The 19,513-nt window shown below is 39.6% G+C and overlaps 1 protein-coding gene across 1 annotated transcript in view; it reads right to left on the reverse strand.

Moving 5' to 3' along the window:
- Positions 1-3,971: 3,971 nt before the first annotated feature.
- LOC149240550 (BTB/POZ domain-containing protein At2g04740-like) overlaps positions 3,972-19,513 on the reverse strand; it is a 45,631-nt gene continuing 30,089 nt past the window's right edge. The window contains 4 exon segments of the mRNA XM_089373753.1: positions 3,972-4,713; positions 4,815-4,948; positions 5,094-5,130; positions 5,334-6,339. Of these exon segments, the coding sequence (XP_089229879.1) occupies positions 4,368-4,713; positions 4,815-4,948; positions 5,094-5,130; positions 5,334-6,339 (1,523 nt within the window). The 3' untranslated portion in view covers positions 3,972-4,367.

The raw sequence follows: 19,513 nt of genomic DNA on the forward strand, positions 1-19,513 counted from the left end.
CGAATATTGGTATATCTGCGTCATCGGAATCAATAGGAATGTCTTTGGATCTTGTGTAGACATGATTTTATAACGTCCCTTCTTACTTCAATATGTCTTCCTTCCTTGATGTAGATTCTATATGCTTTTGAAAAGAGACTATAGTCAACAAAGATCCCTTTGATGTTTGTAGAATCTAACTTCTTTCGTTTTTCCTTTGGAATGTGGATATAGGTAGGACTCCCAAAGATTCAAAGATGGTCCCTGTGAATGCTTCCTCAGGTGTCATATTCTCAAAAATTCTATGAGGACTTCTGTTTTGAATATATATTGTTGTCATTGCTGCTTCTCCCCATAGACATTTTGGTAAGTCTTGATGAAGGAGCGTTGTTTGTATAACTTCTGCAATTGTCCACTCTTTCTTTCGGCTACTCCATTTTGTTCAGGATAGTAGGGAACAATGAGCTCCCTCTTAATTCCTGCTTCTTTACAATATGCAATCAATTCTTTAAATGTATTCCCCACCATTGTCATATCTCAAAGTCTTTATTTTCCTTTCGGTTGGGTTTCCACTTGAAATCTAAACTCCTTGAATTTCTCAAATACTTCATCCTTTTCCTTGAGAAGGTAGAGCCATGTCTTTCTAGAGTGATCATTCATGAATGTTGCACAACAAAGATGACCTCGAAGTGATTTGTCAGACATAGACCCACACACATCAGAATGAATGAGGTGTAATATTTCTTTAGACATTTTTTCATTATTTGTAAATGGTTTTCTTATATGTTTACCCAAAGAACATCCCTTGCAAACTCCTTCACAATCTTCTTTGATATTGGGGATGCCATGAACTAGTTGATTTAGAGTGGGAATGTCCTTGCAGTGTAGATGACCATATCTTCGATGTCATAGCTCAATAGGATTGATTTCAATATGAACTAAAACTTGAGGAGATGGTATTATGCCTCTATATAAGCTTGCCTCATGAACTCCAATAACCCTAGCTTTATCAATACTTGAATCTTTTCCCCAAACCAAAACCTCTCCATCAACAAAAGCAACTCTATCCCCTTTATCTTCTAAACAAGAAATTGAAAGAAAATTCGTTTTAAAACCTGGAACATATAGTATATTGCTGAGATGTAGCTTAGCTCCATTCTCCAACATCAAAGATGTTGATCCGAGGTCTCTAACAGCATAGCTTTTACTGTCTCCCAATTCCACTGCATGAGAACATGGTTCCTTTGATAGAGTGTGAAGTTGTTTACTCTCCCTTGTCACATGCCTTGATGTTTCATTGTCAATAATCCATGCATTATCATCATTAAGTGAACCAGTAAGTGCAGCCAAAAACCCTCGATTTTTGACCTTGTTGAAAAAGTAGAAGAAGATCTTCTTGATCCAGCTTCCTGCAGTATTGAATTCCATTCTTATCATAGAGGGAGTACCCATTTCCTTCAAGCCAACAGAGTGATCTTCAATCTTCTTTGACCTTAGCTCTAATACCATGTTGAGAAATCAATGTTGGTAGAGTTAGGGTCTTGATAATTACTTCTTAATTATGTTAGCTTCTTTTACTTCTTTGTCATATTATCTTTCATCAAGCAATTATCAAATTATGTGTGTATGAAGATCACAAAAACACAAGATACAAGATGTAGGCACTCTGCCAAGGCAAAACCCTATCTAGGGGGAAACCCAGTCAAAATCTCTTCCTTCAATATTTTTTCTTGAGACTCTTCAACCTAGACACAAACCTCCTCCAACCACCAAGTCAGCATCTCCGTCCAGCTACTTCAACCTAGATCTTCGACCTTGATGTAGCAGCGCTTCGACCCAGCAAGTCCAGAGTTTCAACCTTCTAGTAGTAGAATCTTCGACCCAACACTTTCAAAATTTCAACCCTTCCAGTAGTAAAACTTCGATCCAACAATTGGCCCAGTAACTTCGCATAAGAGAGAGAAAGAGATAGCCCAAAACTTCGACCTAGATCCTTCCAGCAATTTTTCTTCTCTTCTTGGAAATTGCGCACTTTTTTTGCTTTCTTGTTCTTGGATATCGAAATTGTGAGTGAGATATTCCAGATGAATTCGAATTGCTTGTATATATAGGCTCGAACTACTAGTATATATAGGCTTTAGGTGAGGTCGAATTGCCCAATATGAGGCTGACTTGATCTCTTAGAGGCCAACATGGTGTGGAAGTGTCAAATACCTAATTTGACTCAATAATAAACATTTTTACATGATTCAAAAGCCCAAGAAAGGTCTCATAAAATGTACAATGTCTCTAATGACTCGATATAATTCCTAGGAGTCCAAAAGGGGGACTTTGACTAATAAAAGACGACCCAAGCATGAAACCCATGCTTTAATAAGTCATTGCAATAATAATGATAATAATAAATATTTTTCATTCTTTTGACAAGTACATGACATAATGATTCGAATACATTTATGAAGACCGAACCTAGTTACATTCTTCAATAGAAGGCTCAAACCACCTTAAGCTTGAGGTAACGTACAAATGTCCCCAAAGAAAGTTTTGGATCATAGATTTTACTCATCATATCTCTTTACTTCACAAATGTTAATCTTTCTTTGTAGATTGCAATGCCAATTCAAAAGGTGGGGTTAGATGGTGCTCACCTACATTGGCACATTAACTATTGGGAGGTGTGCCATGTGCTAACATACTCCCATTGCTTCCCCAACTCCTATCAATCTCAGTGATCTCAACATAGTAGTTGTCAACCTCACCATTGCTCTATCAAACTACAAGGCAATGTTGCAAACAATGTTAGGCCCTCAAACAATAAATTTTCTACATTTCCCCCAACTTATTTCTAATGCTAAGAAGCCTAAATGGAAAGAGAACCATTGCTGAAAAATTAATGTTCCTAAACCAAAGCCACAAAACCTAAGGTGGAGAGGGCCACAAACAATGCTCAGGATGATAAACCAAGCTCAACTCTAATTATAGTTGCAATGTGATTTATTTTATTTGGGTGTCATTATGTTGTGACTTAGTTAGTAAACATTTTGGTGTTGGCTGGGTGGCAATTTAAATTTTGTTTATATGATCTAGGGAAATTTTATTAAACTTTATAAATTTTGCTTTGGGCAATTTTGTTACACTTTATGATAATTATTGCCTACTTGTGCTAGTGGCTGCTAGTCTCCCTTTTTTTAACAAAAATGTTCATTTTTAATAATAAAAAGGGAGCATTTTTGTCAGGATAGATGTTGGTTAGTAATGCAAGGATGTTGTCATCCCCCCACTCATGCTCAAATCTCTCTAGAGACAAGTTCACCCCTCCCGTGTTGCATCAACAGACCATTTCATACAGTTGAGATTAGGTGCAAGTCTTTGTTGAATTTGGTGAAATATATAATTCCCCAATCGCAACATATCTGTGAGTTTTGAGATGTAAGCTTCATAGTATCGTATGTTGGAAGGTGTCACTCATACATGTTGACTGGAAGCACCCATCGAAAAAGCAGAAGCATTTTTAACGCACAAAAATAGAGCAATATAAACAACTCTGTCAATGGAAATCACCAAGCTTTGGCCTTTGCCCAAAGGCCACCAATTGAAACTGATAAAAAAATATTTTATCATCGATGAAATTGCAGTTACATCTTTCATCTCTGTATATTATGCTCTGATCATCTCATTTGTTCCTGTTTCTGTATTTGCAGCTCATATATGCATAATTAAAGGATAAGCACTTTCTATGACAAACGGTTATTGAAGGCAACTGTCAGCTTCTATTTACAGCCACCATATCACTTTAGGGATTTTACCATTGTGTCAAGCTCAACATTGGTATTACCAATCATGCCTTGCTAAGCTCATTGGCACCGTGCTGGTAGCATGCTGGTTTTATGTCTAGTTATATGATGCACAAGTTTATAGAATTGCTTACTAAAATTTTGCATATATATTGCACTCTAAAACAAATGATTAGGCAAAAAGCAGAAAAAGTGGTATAGCTCAAGTTTCCACCATAACAGTAAACAACGCTATACATGAGTTCCAGCAATTTTTAAGACGTAACCCTTTCCTGTGAATGGTCTACCATTCTGATATCCTTCGCTCACTTGTAACCTTGTATTTCAAGTATTACATGAAACTGACCATAAATAGAGTTATAAATTTGAACCTAGTTTTATGAGTAAATAATAAGAAATAACCTTTTTTCCCAACAGCATAAAAGAACAGCTACTTACACCTTCCTATTTACATATTCCTTGAAAACAAATACAAAAAATTAGAATTAACTAGCCTGCCAGCTTCTAAGAATTGGAATCTGACACTGTGACATTGGAAGATATAGAAAGTGACACTGAAATTGGAAGATATAGAAAGTGACACTGCTCAACAAATTACTGCAACACGTGAGAGGCATTAGACTGATTCGCATGCTCTGCTAGTGCTAAGTGAACAAGAATTTCCAATCGTTTGTCAAACTGATAGGCACTATCGTCTCTTTTATCAAGTTCAGCTGCTTCAGCCTCAAGCCATTTCTCTCTCAAGTCATCAAGAATATTGCCCTGGTTGGACTTTTCTTCCTTTCCAGGAGCGCTAGGAGTAGTAGTGCGTTCTGAAGAATCACCAGAAGGTGGTGGCAGGCTCAATAACATCCTACGGAATTCACAAGTGTCAGCAAAAGCCTCGAAGTTGAGAGCCATTACATCTAGACAATGCTCCCTAATCTTCCAAACCCCATACCTGCATATGACGACATATGTTCAGAAATGCGAAAATCATAGAACAAAGCCCATGCTGAGGAACACCTGATGATTATACATTTAGTTTAAATTGTGACTTACATATCTGCCAGCATTAGCCAATGGCACAATTCTGCAGGGGATGCTGTTTCCAGTTGCGGTAACAATGCGTCTGCTACAGCCCGTTTTAGGGAGAATAATAAATATCTTGAAGCAGCATCAAACATTTCTTCTGCCTTCAGTTCAAAAGCATTACAAGGTTTTCAGCATCAGCATTGATAACGAATGGAACCTAATGCATTTCGTCAATCCAACATATTTCCAATTAAATAAAAGCACACACTTTGGCAAGGAAAACCTTGACATAGAAAGAAAACTTACTTGGTCTGGATCAATGTCCATCACCTTGTCAGTATACCTGGTTATTGAACTCTCACATCAGAATGTTGGAGTAAAACTGTAAAACTAATTTAAAAGCACAAGACTGCCATCAAATTTTTATCTTGAAGCCAGCAAGTCAATTAATTATGTCCCTGATATAGAGACAACACTGCAATATTTGAAATAACTGAATGTTGTTTTAACTTAAAACAAAAGCTCAGAGAAATCAACCAAACTCACATGTACTCCAGCAACTTTTCAAATGCTTCGGCACTCAAATCATGTTCCTCAAGAAGTGGAAGGGCGCCATTCTGGAATCCTTCCTTTCCTTCAAGAAAACCAGTAGTCCGAGACAGCCTTGCTTTAAAGTACTCTGATCGTGAAGCCAATATCACTTGGTGGCTTCGGAATATCTTCCCTTCTACAATGAAACAGACATCAGCATGATCCTCCAAACATAGTTCATCAGCATCCAAACTGCAATGTCCACCAGACTCTCGATTCTTCTTTGCAAACTGATTATCATCTACAATTTCGCATTTATCTTGAAACAGAGTGCTTATATCGGAACAGACTTCTCTCTTATTCACCATCTTGTGATCATCTCCAGTAACAGCATCTTGTCCAGATGTTGCCTTGCTGTCCCTTTCCTCGCTACAAACTTCACTATTTTCAAAGTCATTTTTCATTGTGTCAAATCCATTTGCATGTTCCAACATATCTGAAGTAGAAATGGTGGTGGTCTGTCGCAACTGCTGCAAAGTTTCCATCTCTCTCCTAGACATCTCAAATGACAAATGCAAAAGCCGGTGCATGGCAGCAGGGAGCCTCTCTTGTTCTGGAAGAGAAGATCCCTGTAAAATAAATCTCTTTTGGGAGTCATCGGCATTTCTCAGTGATTTATATTCAGCATATTTCTGATGGATAAGCTCTTTCTCAAGAACATTTTTCAGTCCCTTGCATTTGCACACCTTACAAATTCTAACCAAAGCTTCCATGTCATCCACAGCAATGTCAAGCCTATCAGAATAAAAGAAATGGATAAGGCTATATAATGCAGGATAGGATAACTTCTTTGTAAATCTGATTTCTTTGCGATACTTCCAGTCTGTCTCAAATTTCTTCTTAAAAAATGGGGATCGTGCAACTAAAATAGCTCTGTGTGCTTCGATGGGTCTTCCTTGAACATAAAATGTAATGTCTGGAACAAATTCATTGCCAAAATGCTCACTCAACAATCCATTTCCTGCTGATTTAGTCAAAAAGAGTGAATATTCAAGTAATCGCTCAGAAGCGTTCATTTGTCTACTTTCCCAAAAATCATTTTATTCCTCATCAAAATAAAGCTACATCACTAAAAATCCAACCATACAACTATATCATAGTGACACAACTTGGACTGTAGCACAATTCAGGAAATCGGAAGGGCAAGAGTATAATTCAGCATGACTTAACTGGAAAAACAAAAGAAATGCTTAAAAAATACAGAATATTTTACAAAATGTTTTGATGATTTCCAATCCGTGACAATCCTCTTCATAAACACCAAAATAAAAACATGTAAGGCTAACATGAAATTTTAGATTATTTCGGATAGTTTATTGTACAAAAACTAAAATTTATACGTACAAGAGTCTAGACTGTAGACATCATGTATGATGCACCATGACATCAATAAAGAAAGTAAGTAAATATCCAAACACAATGAGCAATGCTCACTGCCAATGCCAATTAATCATTCTAGTCTTCTAAGTAGCAATGCATATTGCAAATGTGCTCATCAAAGAGAAGCGGAATCTCGTGTTCCTGCATCTAATTGAATGTTGGCTCCTCTGTCTCAACGATCCAAGCTGATTTCAGCTCAACCTCCTCCAACAGATTCACAATAGTATTCTTGCTTGCTGATGACAATAAGATGGAGGACTCGGTGTTAAAGAAAGTTCGGTTTATGTCATCCACAGCGACATCCGAAGGCCTGAGATGTTGATGTTGCCACCATGAATCAATGATATCCCACAGAGGCATGTTCTTATCCTCCCTTGTCTCCTTAATACTTATATGCCCTAAATAGCTTCCTTGGCACCCCAAATAGCCATATATATGTATGTGTATATGTATTCCACAAGGTTTTTCCCAGTCCACTATCCTAGAAGTGCTTCTGAAATTATAATCACCTCTAGCATCCTCAAGAACACCACTGAAAAAATGTGTTGCAACCCCAATGCCATCTCTTGACCTGATATACTTGGATCCAGTTCACTCCACACACATAAAGATTCTCTTCCAACATTTTTTCAGTAAAAATGCACTGCAAGGAGATGAAATTAGCGACAAATTGAGTGACAGAAGGACAAACAAGCTCCTTGCTCTCTATGTATTTTCTCGTTAAGTTAAGGGCACATGCATGATTACAAATGTTTTCATGGACCTTGCCTTGTTCCTAATAGATTTGACCCAATCATTTTTACTAAATGTTAGTGTTTGTAGCTCAGATAGGTACTTCCATGAGGGTGTTTACTCATGGAAATCATCATTAAAAGTAACCTATTCTTTTTCAGAAATTCACTTTATTAATTCATTAATAAAGTGAACTTTTTTTATTAAAGTGAATTTTAATCAATAAAGTGGCTAAAGTGGGTCTTTTAATAATTTAATTAAAAGAGAGTCATTGATCTCACAGTTAGATCTCAACTGTTGAAGATTAGGTTTTTGGCTCATGTCAAAATTATTAAAGAAAGAGAAGGCAAAGGACAAAGACACACAAAGCATTCATTTCACAAGCCATTGAGTGAAGGAGAAGTAGTAGACCCTGCAGTGCAGGGAGCATGGGATAAGGACATAAAGGCACAGAGGGTGATCCTTGAAGCTATTTGAGGAGCCTCATCATTGGGTAATTATATGGGCCTTAATTCACCTCCAAGCTTAGTCAAACCAACTCTTCTCACAACTTATTACATGTTTTTGTTATATTTTGTTTAATGAGATGAATTAAAGTGAGATATTATGCCTAGTGAACTAATATGCATTGAATGTAGGTTTAGAAGAGAAAATCAAGGACTTTTGACAAGACTAAGGTTTGAAACTTGAATGGGACAAAGGGATAGAGATTGTAGGAGGTAAATCCTACTCATTTACTCCTCCCCATTCAAATATTCATCCATTAATCCCACCAGCTCGGAGTGCAAGCAGCCAAGTCATGAAGATCAAAAGGCAGTTGAGCAAGTGATAGATAAAAAGTTAGTTCATCTCAAAGTTTGGGAGTCGAGCCTCCCTAAATTTAAGGAAGTCGTTCAGGACTTCAGTTGTATAAGTAGAGAGGCCTAGAGCCTCATTAGGATTCGAATTTTTATTGCAAAAACACTAGTTATTTTCGAGCTCCAAACTTGTGGAAGACATTGATGTAATTTTCTGTTTTGGTAATAAGAATGAACTTTTTCTTGATCCTGTAATATACCTAGGGGGGATAATATGGGGTACAGAGGGAGGTACCCACAGGAATAATGTAATAATGGGATGGGCCATAATAAGAAATAAGGTGGTTAACCCATATCATGTAAGGGACCACAAGTAGTTAGCAATGATGTAATAAGCCTGTGGTATTAGATAGATGGTATTGAGGGAACCATGGTAATGACCCATGGTATTGTATATATGAAGCCTATATAGAGGCTAGAGACTCCCCATTGAGGGATATCAAAGAATATTGTATGAACAGGCATATGGCTTGTGGAGTGTTCTTCTTCCTTAAGGAGTGAATGTATGGTGTTGCCCTACCTTAAGGATTTGATCAATATATAAGCATTTTTATCTATTTCTATAGCCATCCAAGAGAAAGGTGAACCCTCGATCTAGCTGGTGTCTCGCTCGCTTGAGATGGAAGTTGACCCTGGTGGCTCTTCGGTGTTGATGTGTAGTAAGTGGATCGTCGCCCCTCTCTATCTATCATGCAGAGGTTGTTGTCCTTGTGGCTAATTCGTTGCCATCTTGTTGGTTGTTTTCTTGTGGGGTGATGTGGGCAGTGATATGCTGAAGTTTTAACCAACGGTGTCTTTTTCTTTTATTCACCACCTAATGGAGACTGATTGGTATCTGGTACATGTTGTGGTCCCTGATGTTGTTTCTTATCTTCCAATATTACTTCAACCACTGAGTCCTCATCTGTTGTATCAGTACCTGTAACATTTTCTGCTTCAGCGTCCTTGGATTCTCCCTGTTTTTCCAGTACCTGGTTTGATGTTTGTGTTTGGTTGTCGACCATCAAGGGCTCATCATCTTATGTGTCAGTGTCATTAGAGCTTTGTGCATCTACCTCCATAGTCTCTGCTTGGGTCTTAATAGAAATATCCTGCAATGTTATTTTCTTCTTTTTATACCAGAGCTTCAGGAATTTCTTCTGCACATTAATATTGATAGTACCCACAGATTCCATCCAAGGGTATCCCAAAACAACATCCATGTTACCCATATCTGAAGTATAAAAATCAGAATGCAATACATACTTATCCATAGAAATCTTCAAATCTTTATAAACTTGCACCTGCTCATTATTAACTTGTGTGTGCTCCATTTGTTTTGCTGGAACTTGCAATTTTTTTGCCAAATTGACATTTATAAGATTTTGCTTGCAACTAGGATTTATAGACACAATGATCTTCTCCTTTTGAATATATCCATGAACCTGTAATAAGCATATACCAGTAGAAAATAACCCCACATGTTTCTCATTATCTTGTTTTCTAGCATGAGACCATCGGTCTAAAAGGAATTTTTCAAATTCTTCATCGGGCAAGTTGGAACACTTCTTTTTGTTAAGTCCCTTACATGATACGGGTTAACCACCTTATTTATTCCTATGGTCCATCCCATTATTACATTATTCCCTTAGGTACCTCCCTCTGTACCCCATATTATCTCCACTAAGTATACTACAGATCCAATAGTGAGTTAACTCAGAGGGTTGAAGCTCTTAGGTTAGGGCCCAACCCTAGCAACAAAGGATCCTCTTCTTGTATCTGTATGCTTAGCTTAGTTTCATAGATTCATGATTAAACTGTCTTTAGAAGTATTTCATTGCAAGTAGTATAGAATTGATTAATTGTTTATTAGTTTGCTTCCATTTATGCCTTACTTCAGTAGCAAGTTAGAAGGGATAAAAGAAGCACCACAAAGTTGTCAGTAGGTGTCCCGGCCTCACTTCTTCCCTCTAGGATCATGATTTGAGGAAAAGACCCTCATGCAGCCCCAAAAAGACAAATTTCCATTTCTTTCATAATATTTAGAGTTTGTTGTACTTAAACTAGCACTTGATCAGTTTTGCAAAGTAGGATTTCATTGCCATCTCTTCTATCTTCATTCTTGCAGTAGATCTCATCCATGATTCCATTTTATTCAGCAATTTCTTCATGCATAAGGTAGACAATTAGTTCATTAAATTTTGCTTTTCTAGCTCATGAGAATTCTTCTTGTTTACATGACTTTTTGGAAATTACACATGTTTGATGTAAAGCAGGTGCTTCAGAAGTAGACAGAGATCTCATAGCATGCAACCACCTTCCAGCTTCATCCACCCATAGCCATTCCTTCTTTTCATCAAAACCTTCACCAATTTCATCATTTTACATAGAAATATCCTCAAGCACTTTGAGTGAATCCAACCATCTCCTAAACTTGGTTTTGGATTCTGAGTGATCCTAGGCCTTTTCTCATTCCATTCCACCCATCAACCACCTTCCCTAAGCCTTGCATCACCTCCAACACCCATCGTTTTGCTCACGGATATATCCTGTAGAAATACAGGGAATTTTGTAGGTTTCTAGTACATCCTGTAGGTTTTCCTGTAGTGGCTTGTTTTGAGGCCGAATTGAGGGAAAACCTCTAGGAAGCCTCCCAAGGTCACCCAAGGGTCTCCCAAACCTTCCAACCATCTCTTAAACCTTCCATCCATCCATCAGCATCCTTAAAACACTTGCCACATCACCAAAAGAGATTAGCTTGCACACTTGATTTTTCATGAAAAGCATAAAAAGACAAAACAGATTTATTATAGTCCTTTACATGCATAGCAGTGATGTTTGATGTTTTTGACTTCCATGCTTAGGATAGTAACATTTTGTTCATGTTAATTTAGCATTATTTAAAGCATAGCTCTTAGCAGTTAATTAGGAAATGGTGTGCCTTAGCATTAAATTTCGGTCTTTTTCATTGTTACAGTAGATCAGCTCTCTCTTAGAATAGATTTCTATTTCTTTCATCAAGGAACCAAGCTTCTTCTGAATCCATAGAAGTCTGACTTGAAAACCCTAGTGGTCTCTCACCAGCGGAACAATGACAAAAGGCAAAACCATCACTTTTACTTGTGTATACAGCATTGTCACCTCCAAGTTTGTACGAACCCCGGGTTGATAAAGTAAAGCTAGTAGCCCAAGAGTTGCAGCATTCTTGCTGCAATATTGGTGCTCATCACTTTTTGGCGCCATTGCCGGGGAGGTGTCTGAGTAATATGTGATTACTACTTTCTTTCTTCTATTTCTTGTTTCTAATATTCTGCCATTAGTTTCATTTCTACAAAAGTAATTTAGTTTGCTTCCTTTTCATTCTGTATTCTTTGCTTTCCTTTCCATTCTGCAAGTTAGATTTCAATCAAATAGTTAATCTTTTCATTCAGTCTGCAATTTCAATTCTGCAATCACTTTCAAAGTTTGAACAAATCTCAAAACCAATCAAAAACATTTCCTTTCATGCCTCGTAGGAATGGGGATAACTTAGGGAAATTTTTGCCAAATACCCCCATTGCATCAAACAGCCAACCTTCCCTCTTCTTCCGTGGCTGTGAACTAGAGGAACCCTTAGGTGAGCAACTAGACATATTTGAAGAACCTACAGAAGAAGAAGAATAAGAACCCATTCCTACCGAGCCAATGGTTGAAAACAGAAATGACAGAGGGAATAAAGAGAGAGTTGAGGGTGTCTTCCCCATCAGGGAAACCAATGGGGACACTAAGATGAAAAATATAAGCCCCTTTGCCCTTCCTCATTTCCATGGCTTGACCACAGAAGATCCCAACACTTTCCTATTTGAGTTTGTTGTTATATGCCGAACCTATGACTATACAGATGATGAGCAGAAGTTGAAACTATTTCCATCTACCCTCAAGGATGCAGCTTTGCGTTGGTTCATGGGTTTACCTGGGGATAGCATCACAACTTGGGCTCAGATGCAGCAAGCCTTCAACAACAAGTATCAAGACTACTGTAGGTCTAAGGATACTAAAGAGGAAATTTTTAGGATGACCTTAGGTAATGATGAATCCCTAGAGGATTATGAAGAAAGATTCCATCTTAGTTACAAAAGGGCCAGGTGCACACTTGACCCTGAGTCACTAAAGTTGGTCCTGCTTAGAGGAGTAAGGGAAGACCTTTTGGATACCCTACACTTGTTAGCAAGAGGAGATATATACCAGTTACCCTATGAGGATATCAAGACTGTCTTTAGAAACCATTCTAGGGCAGCTAGGAAAAAGGGTAGGGGAAGTCAACCTATGGTTAGTACATCCTCTTCCAATTCATCCATCAAGGGTGAAATTGGAAACATGCTGGAAGATTTCAAGAGTGAGATGCTGCAAACCCTTGCCTTACAGATGGACACTATGCACATTAGGAGAAAGCAGGAGGAAGTAGAGAGAGCCTTGGCCATTTTCTGTCCTAGATGCACCAGGAAGCACCCTAGGAATGAATGTCCATTGAATTCTATTGAGATTTGCTCAATCTGTGAAGAAACCACTCGACAGACAAGTGCCCTTCTTTGCCTGGATTCAAAGTTGTATATCAAAAAGCTGAAGGGGTCATTGAGCAACTCTGCTACATAAACCAAAGGAGACCTCATGGGCCTAGGCCATACCATGCAAGGGTCATCCCATGCATATTACAACCCCAACCAGACCACATCCATACCTTATTGGGGACCCCCTGCTCATCCTTCCTAGTCTACACCTCTTCCTTGGTCCTTTGCATCTCATTATCATTCCCAACCAGCCAGCCAGTTATTTCAACCATATGCTCCACCACAACCTCAGTGGAATGCACCACCCCAGGGGTGGAGGCCACATTACAACAATGTTCCCGCTTTATTGCCTTCACCCCTGCCCAACCACAACTGTTACACTCTGCTCCACCTAAACAATCCCAGATGCCTGCCCAACCAAATCCAAACCCGAACAACAGACAGGCACAGCAAGTATACAGTGGAGAGACATCATATCCAACTTATGCTGTGGAGATCCAGGAAATTAACATGAGATCTGGGAGAGTTCTCCCAGATAAACAACCTCCACCTCCACCTAGGGAGGTTGAAGAAGAAAGAAAGGAAAACATTCTTAAAGTAAATCCACCCTTTCCTGAGAGATTGACTCAACCACTCCAGCCTACCCCAGAAGAGACTGAACTTCTGAGAGAATTGAAAAACCCGTGTCAAGATTCCACTTCTCCAAGCCATCAAGGATGTACCTATTTACAACAAGTTGATTAAGGAGAAGTGCTTCAAGCACCCAGGGAGGCGAAAAAGAGATGCCCCTACCATTAATGTCATTGGACAACTGTCCAACTTAATGTTGGGGCAGGTAATATGTCCAAAGTATTTGGACCTTGGAAGCCCTGTAGTAGATGTGCACATCAATGGCACCATTGTCCCACACACTTTGATCGATCTTGGGGTTGCCATTAATGTGATGACCACAGACACCATGCTCAAGCTCAACCTCCAAGGTTCATTGAGAAAGACCACAATAGTCCTACAACTTGTAGAACGCTCCACAAGTGACCTCTGAGGGGATTGTGGAGGATGTGACAGTCTCCATTGACTCTTGGGAGTACCCTGTAGATTTCCTACTTCTCCAGCCTAAGGCTAAGCTTATTGGTTACCCTCTCATCCTTGGGAGGCCCTGGTTGGCCACTGTTGATGCTTACATCAGCTGCAGAGCTAGGAATATGACCATCAAGAATGGGCATATGTCCAAACAATTAGTCCTATACCCTTCTGCTCAGCGATCTATAGAGCATGATTTACCTATATGGTTGGAAGAGGAGGAAGAAGATGAGGTTTATTCTGCCCAACTGTGTACCTTAGAAACAACCATGGGAGGACAACAGGATGAAGACAATTTGATTGAACACCTACTCCAAAGTCCAACTCCCAGTACATTGTCCCTAGAAGAAATAGTAAAGGAAACCCAGAACAACCAGCCAATTGATCTGTACTTGGACGATTCCAACCCTCTCCATGTCAAAACCATTCAGCCCTGAGAGAACTTTGAAAATCAATCCATCTCTTTCTGTTCTCCAAGAGGAGAAGTTGCGCAACATGCTAAAGGAACATATGGATGTCTTCGCTTGGAGTTACAAAGAAATGAAGAGACACCCCTCAGTATGTACTCACCATATTTATATCAAAGAAGGTTGCAAGCCAGTCCGGCAACCCCAAAGGAGGATGAATCCAGCTCTTAAAGATATAGTCAAAGAAGAACTGCAAAAATTGCTAGATGCAAGATTCATTTATCCTATCTCTGACAGTGAGTGGGTCTCTCCTTTGGTGTTAGTTCCCAAGAAAAATGGTAAGTGGAGGATTTGTGTCAATTACAGGGAGTTGAACAAAGCCACAAAGAAGGACCATTTCCCTCTACCTTTCATCGACCAAGTGCTAGATGGCCTGGCAGGGAAAAAGTTTCTCTTTCCTAGATGGATTCAGCAGGTACAATCAAATCCAGATTAGCCTGAAAGACCAGGATAAAACCACCTTCACTTGTCCTTGGGGCACTTTTGCCTATAGGGTCCTTCCTTTTGGCCTATGCAATGCTCCTACCACTTTTCAGAGAGCAGTCCTAAGTATCTTTGTTGAGTTAGTCCATGATGCGGTAGAAATCTATATGGATGATTTCACACCTTATGGGGATGATTTCGAGGAGACGTTGTCCAACTTAGGTAAGGTTCTGCACAAATGCATTAAGATGAACCTGTCTCTCAGTCCCGAGAAATGTGAATTCTTGATGACTGCAGGGACTGTGTTGGGTCATTCAATATCTCAACAAGGACTGCAAGTGGACCCAAACAAAATAGCTATCATCCAAAGGGTCCCACCTCCTCAAAAGCAAAGAGATGTCAAAAGTTTCCTAGGGTTAGTTGGATACTACCGAAGGTTCATAAAGGACTTCAGCAAGTTGGCCTCTCCTTTATTTGGGTTGGTGGCCAAAGACTCTGAGTTTATATGGTCAAAAAGTTGTCAAATGGCCTTAGACATCCTAAAGAACAAGTTAACCACTGCTCTGATCCTCCGAGGCCCAAATTGGGCCCTTCCTTTTCACATTCATGCTGATGCCTCACACAAAGCCATAGGAGCAACCCTAGGTCAGATAGATGAAAAATTGCCTTATGCCATTTACTTTATCAGTAAAAATCTGTCAAAGGCCGAACTGAACTACAAAGTGACCAAAAAGGAGCTCCTAATGGTTGTGCATTCATTGAACAAATTTAGGCATTATATTACAGGCTATCAAACATTTGTCCATACTGACCATGCTGCAATCAAATATTTAATGAATAAACCCGATGTGAATGCTCGTATTATAAGATGGTTACTTTTATTACAGCAGTTTGATCTAACTATTGTTGATAAGCCTGGCAAGGAAAATGTTGTTGTAGACTTTTTATCCAGATTAACTTTGCCTGCAAGTGAAGAGGGAATGGTTGATGACCAATTACCAAATGAGCACTTGTTCGCCATTTCAGTTCTCTCTCCATGGTTTGCTGACATAGCAAACTATTTGGTATCTGCACAATTCCCACCGAACTTGTCCTCCAAAGAGAAAAGCAAGATTATAAGGAAGAGTGCCCCCTTCACTTGGATTGGGGGCAATCTCTTCAAACTTGGCCCAAATCAAATCTTGAGAAGGTGTGTCAGGGAGGAGGAAGTCTTTGACATCCTTCTGACCTATCATGATGGGCCTTGTGGAGGTCACTTTGCAGCAAAGAGGACAACATTCAAAGTGTTGCAAGCAGGCTATTATTAGCCCACTCTTCATCAGGATGTGAAAAGATATACTAGTCAGTGTGATTGGTGCCAAAGGATGGGAAAGCCTACTCCAAGGGATGAAATGCCTCTGCAACCTCAAGTGACTTTCGAGCAATTTGACAAGTGGAGCATGGACTTCATTGGACCTATTGACCCTCCTTCCAAGCAAAAATAGTACATCATTGTGTGCACTGACTATCTGACTAAGTGGGCTGAAACCAAGGCAATTAAGGCAGCAACAAAGGAGAAGGTGGCTGAGTTCTTAAGGGAGAATGTATTTTACAAATTTGGGTACCCTAGAGAACTGGTCACTGATCAAGGCAGCCAGTTTACCTCCAACATGATTGAAGACTTGCTCAGCGAGCACAAGATCAAGCATAGGACCTCCACTCCCTATCACCCACAAGCTAATGAGCAAGTGGAGGTGACCAACAGAGCGCTGGAGGGCATCTTGACCAAAGTGGTTAACAGCAGTAGATTGGGCAGATAGACTAGTTGAGGGCACCTGGGCCTATAATACCACCTGGAAAACCACCACTGGATTCACACCCTATGAGCTGGTCTATGGGAAAAAGGCCCTGTTGTCCATTGAGTTTGAGTATAACACATTAAAGATGGCAGCCCAACTAGATCTAGATCTCAGCAGTGCACAAAAAGAGAGATTGCTGCAGTTGAATGGTTTAGATGAGTTCAGAATGCAAGCCCTCCTACACACAAAGGTAACCCAACTTCAGAGGAAGATCTGGCATGATAAGAACATCAAGGAGAAGCAATTTCAAGAAGGTGATTGGGCCTTGTTATATGATTCTAGATATAAAGACTTTAAGGGCAAGTTAAGGACAAGATGGTTAGGGCCTTATGTTATAAAGAAATGTCATGATAATGGTTCAGTGCAGATCAAAACCATAGATGCAGAGGCTATTCCTTTACTTATTAATGGGCATAGACTAAAAGTTTACAAGAGGCCATTGCCAAAGCAAGAGTTCATTGATGGTATCAATAAAACAATGATGGTGGTGGAACAAGTTTCAGCTCTTGCCTCATCAAATCACTGAGAAAAAAAAATAAGGACTCGTGTGAAAACCTCCATGACGCGCCTGAGTCCCACTATTGGGTTGAAAACCTCTTGGGGCGGCCCAATGGTGTTAGAAAAAAAGAGAAAAAAAAAACAAAACAAAACAAAAAAAGAGAAAATGAAAAGATCTTTGTGTGAAAACCTCTCTTGAGGCACCCAGGGCAAACAGCTAAGATGAAAACCCCTTTAGAGGTAGACTAGTTGTTTTCAAAAAAAAAAAAATTAAATAATTAAAAAAAAAGAAAAAAAGAGAAAAATCATGAAAAAATTATGTTTGCAGGTCAACAAGGAGGACGATCAGAGAACAAAGGAGGATCAAAAAGGGACCTATTTCACTCACATTTTTATTTTTCCAACCATTGTCATTCATCACTCCACCATTTATTTCATTTTTTCTATCATTTTCTTCAGTTTACAAGGGGACTGTGTTTTCTACAGGATCCCCTATAAACCTATAGGGTCCCCTGAAAACCTACAGGTACAGTGGCTTGGGAATCCTACAGAAAGTAACCCTAGGATGAGCAATTGACCTGCCATGTCAAAAAATAACATCCCTACATCACTACTTCATTACCATACCTCTCTCCACCTTCCCTGCATTCATCATAAAAAATCAGTTTCCAAGACAAAAAAATCAATCTTCAAGAGAAAACACAAAGGAAAAGAAAATGAAAGAGAGAGTAGAAGGGAGTAGCACCTGAGTATTTCTCATTCTCCACACTCCTAGTCTTCCTCTCTACCCATGTCATCATCTTCAAAATCCCTGCAGAGTGTATGATTAAAAGTTTTGAGGGAGAAGCAGCTACAGGACACCCTGTAGCAGCCTATCCCATAGAACAAAAATCATGGGTAGCAGCAAGCTTCCAGCATGAAGATCCAAGGGCAGAAAGAGCTCCAGAGCAGCAGTAGCACCATCATCTTCAACACCAAGTACCTGCACATCAAAGGAATCATCAGAGAGCAATAAAAAAGGAAGGAAAAAATAGCATGCAGCCAACACACAGCAAGCACCTCCGGTCTTCAACAACTGCAGCAAGGTATTAGCACCACAGGTAAGTATCTTGCTTCACTCTCTCATTTGCATAATGTAGTCAAAAGATGTAAAGGTTACGAGTAAGTTAGTTTATAAGTGAAAGGTGGCCAGTTAACTTGGCCACCTTTGTTCAGTTGATGAAGACAAAACAGTGAGTCCTCCCACACGTGATATCAGTCAAGTCAAAGAAAGAGAGGAGAAGGACAAAAGCAGTTAAGTCTACGAAGGCATGAACTAGGAGTTGATTATGAGGAGAGGGGAATGATGAGGTGCTAGTGGAGACCAACGGTCCAAAAATAGAAACCATACCTCCGCTGCCAGCACACCACCTCACATAACTTGGCCATAAGAGGAAATAATTGTTGATCCCCATGCACTCATGCATTCATTTCCTCGAGGTTCACTATAGCAAAGTCGCTCTCATACCCAGGCAACCTACAGAAGAGGAAAATTGCACCTTTCTCCTGCACAGGACTTCCTACAGGATTACATAGGAAATCCTATAGGATCACACAGGAATCCTACAAGATACAGACAGACAATGTACAGGATTGGCCGAGAGCAGTTTCAGAGGGGAAAACACGGGGGTTGGCTACAACAAACACTATGAGGAGGTTGGCTCTATAATTACATCCCTTTTCAAAGTGAATTAAACAGAAAATCACCTAGTATTGAGTGAATTTGGCAGCTGTGTAAGGGAATTGTCTCCATAGTTCTTTTAGTTATTTACTTCTGCATTCAAAAATTGTATCAACCATCTCAGCTCTTCAAAATTCCCCAACAAAATGATAGGGGGGTTTAATAAAAGGGAGCCCATTAACACTGTGAGAATCCACCAACACCCTCGGGTATTAGAAATCTTCACAAGGCATAATTGGATGGGGTATTTTGAAAAATTAAGAGGGTATGATGATGAAGTGGCCCGAGATTTTGCTCTCTCCCTCATTCCACTGACCAAAGCCCATGCCACCGTTGTGGTGAGAGGCCTCTCCATAGAGCTCACCCCTGAACTCATAAGCAAAGTTACCACACTTCCCCTAGGAGTGCCTTGGAGAAAGGAAGACAAGGGAAATAGCCAGATTGCCAATAAGAAGTTCTTTTTAGAGGGAGAAGATCCCAATGAGGACAAAAATGGAGTAAGGAGAGCAAGCCTACCATGCCCCTGGAATGAGATGAGTTACCACCTTATCAAATACATATCATGTGAGGGTAGGTATAGTGTGGTTTATGGGTATCACTTTAGGCTTCTTAAA

The sequence above is a fragment of the Pinus tabuliformis genome, chromosome 8 (genome assembly GCF_031772625.1).
Source record: "Pinus tabuliformis cultivar Carrire ecotype Pingquan chromosome 8, CPIR1, whole genome shotgun sequence".
Lineage (NCBI taxonomy): Eukaryota > Viridiplantae > Streptophyta > Pinopsida > Pinales > Pinaceae > Pinus > Pinus tabuliformis.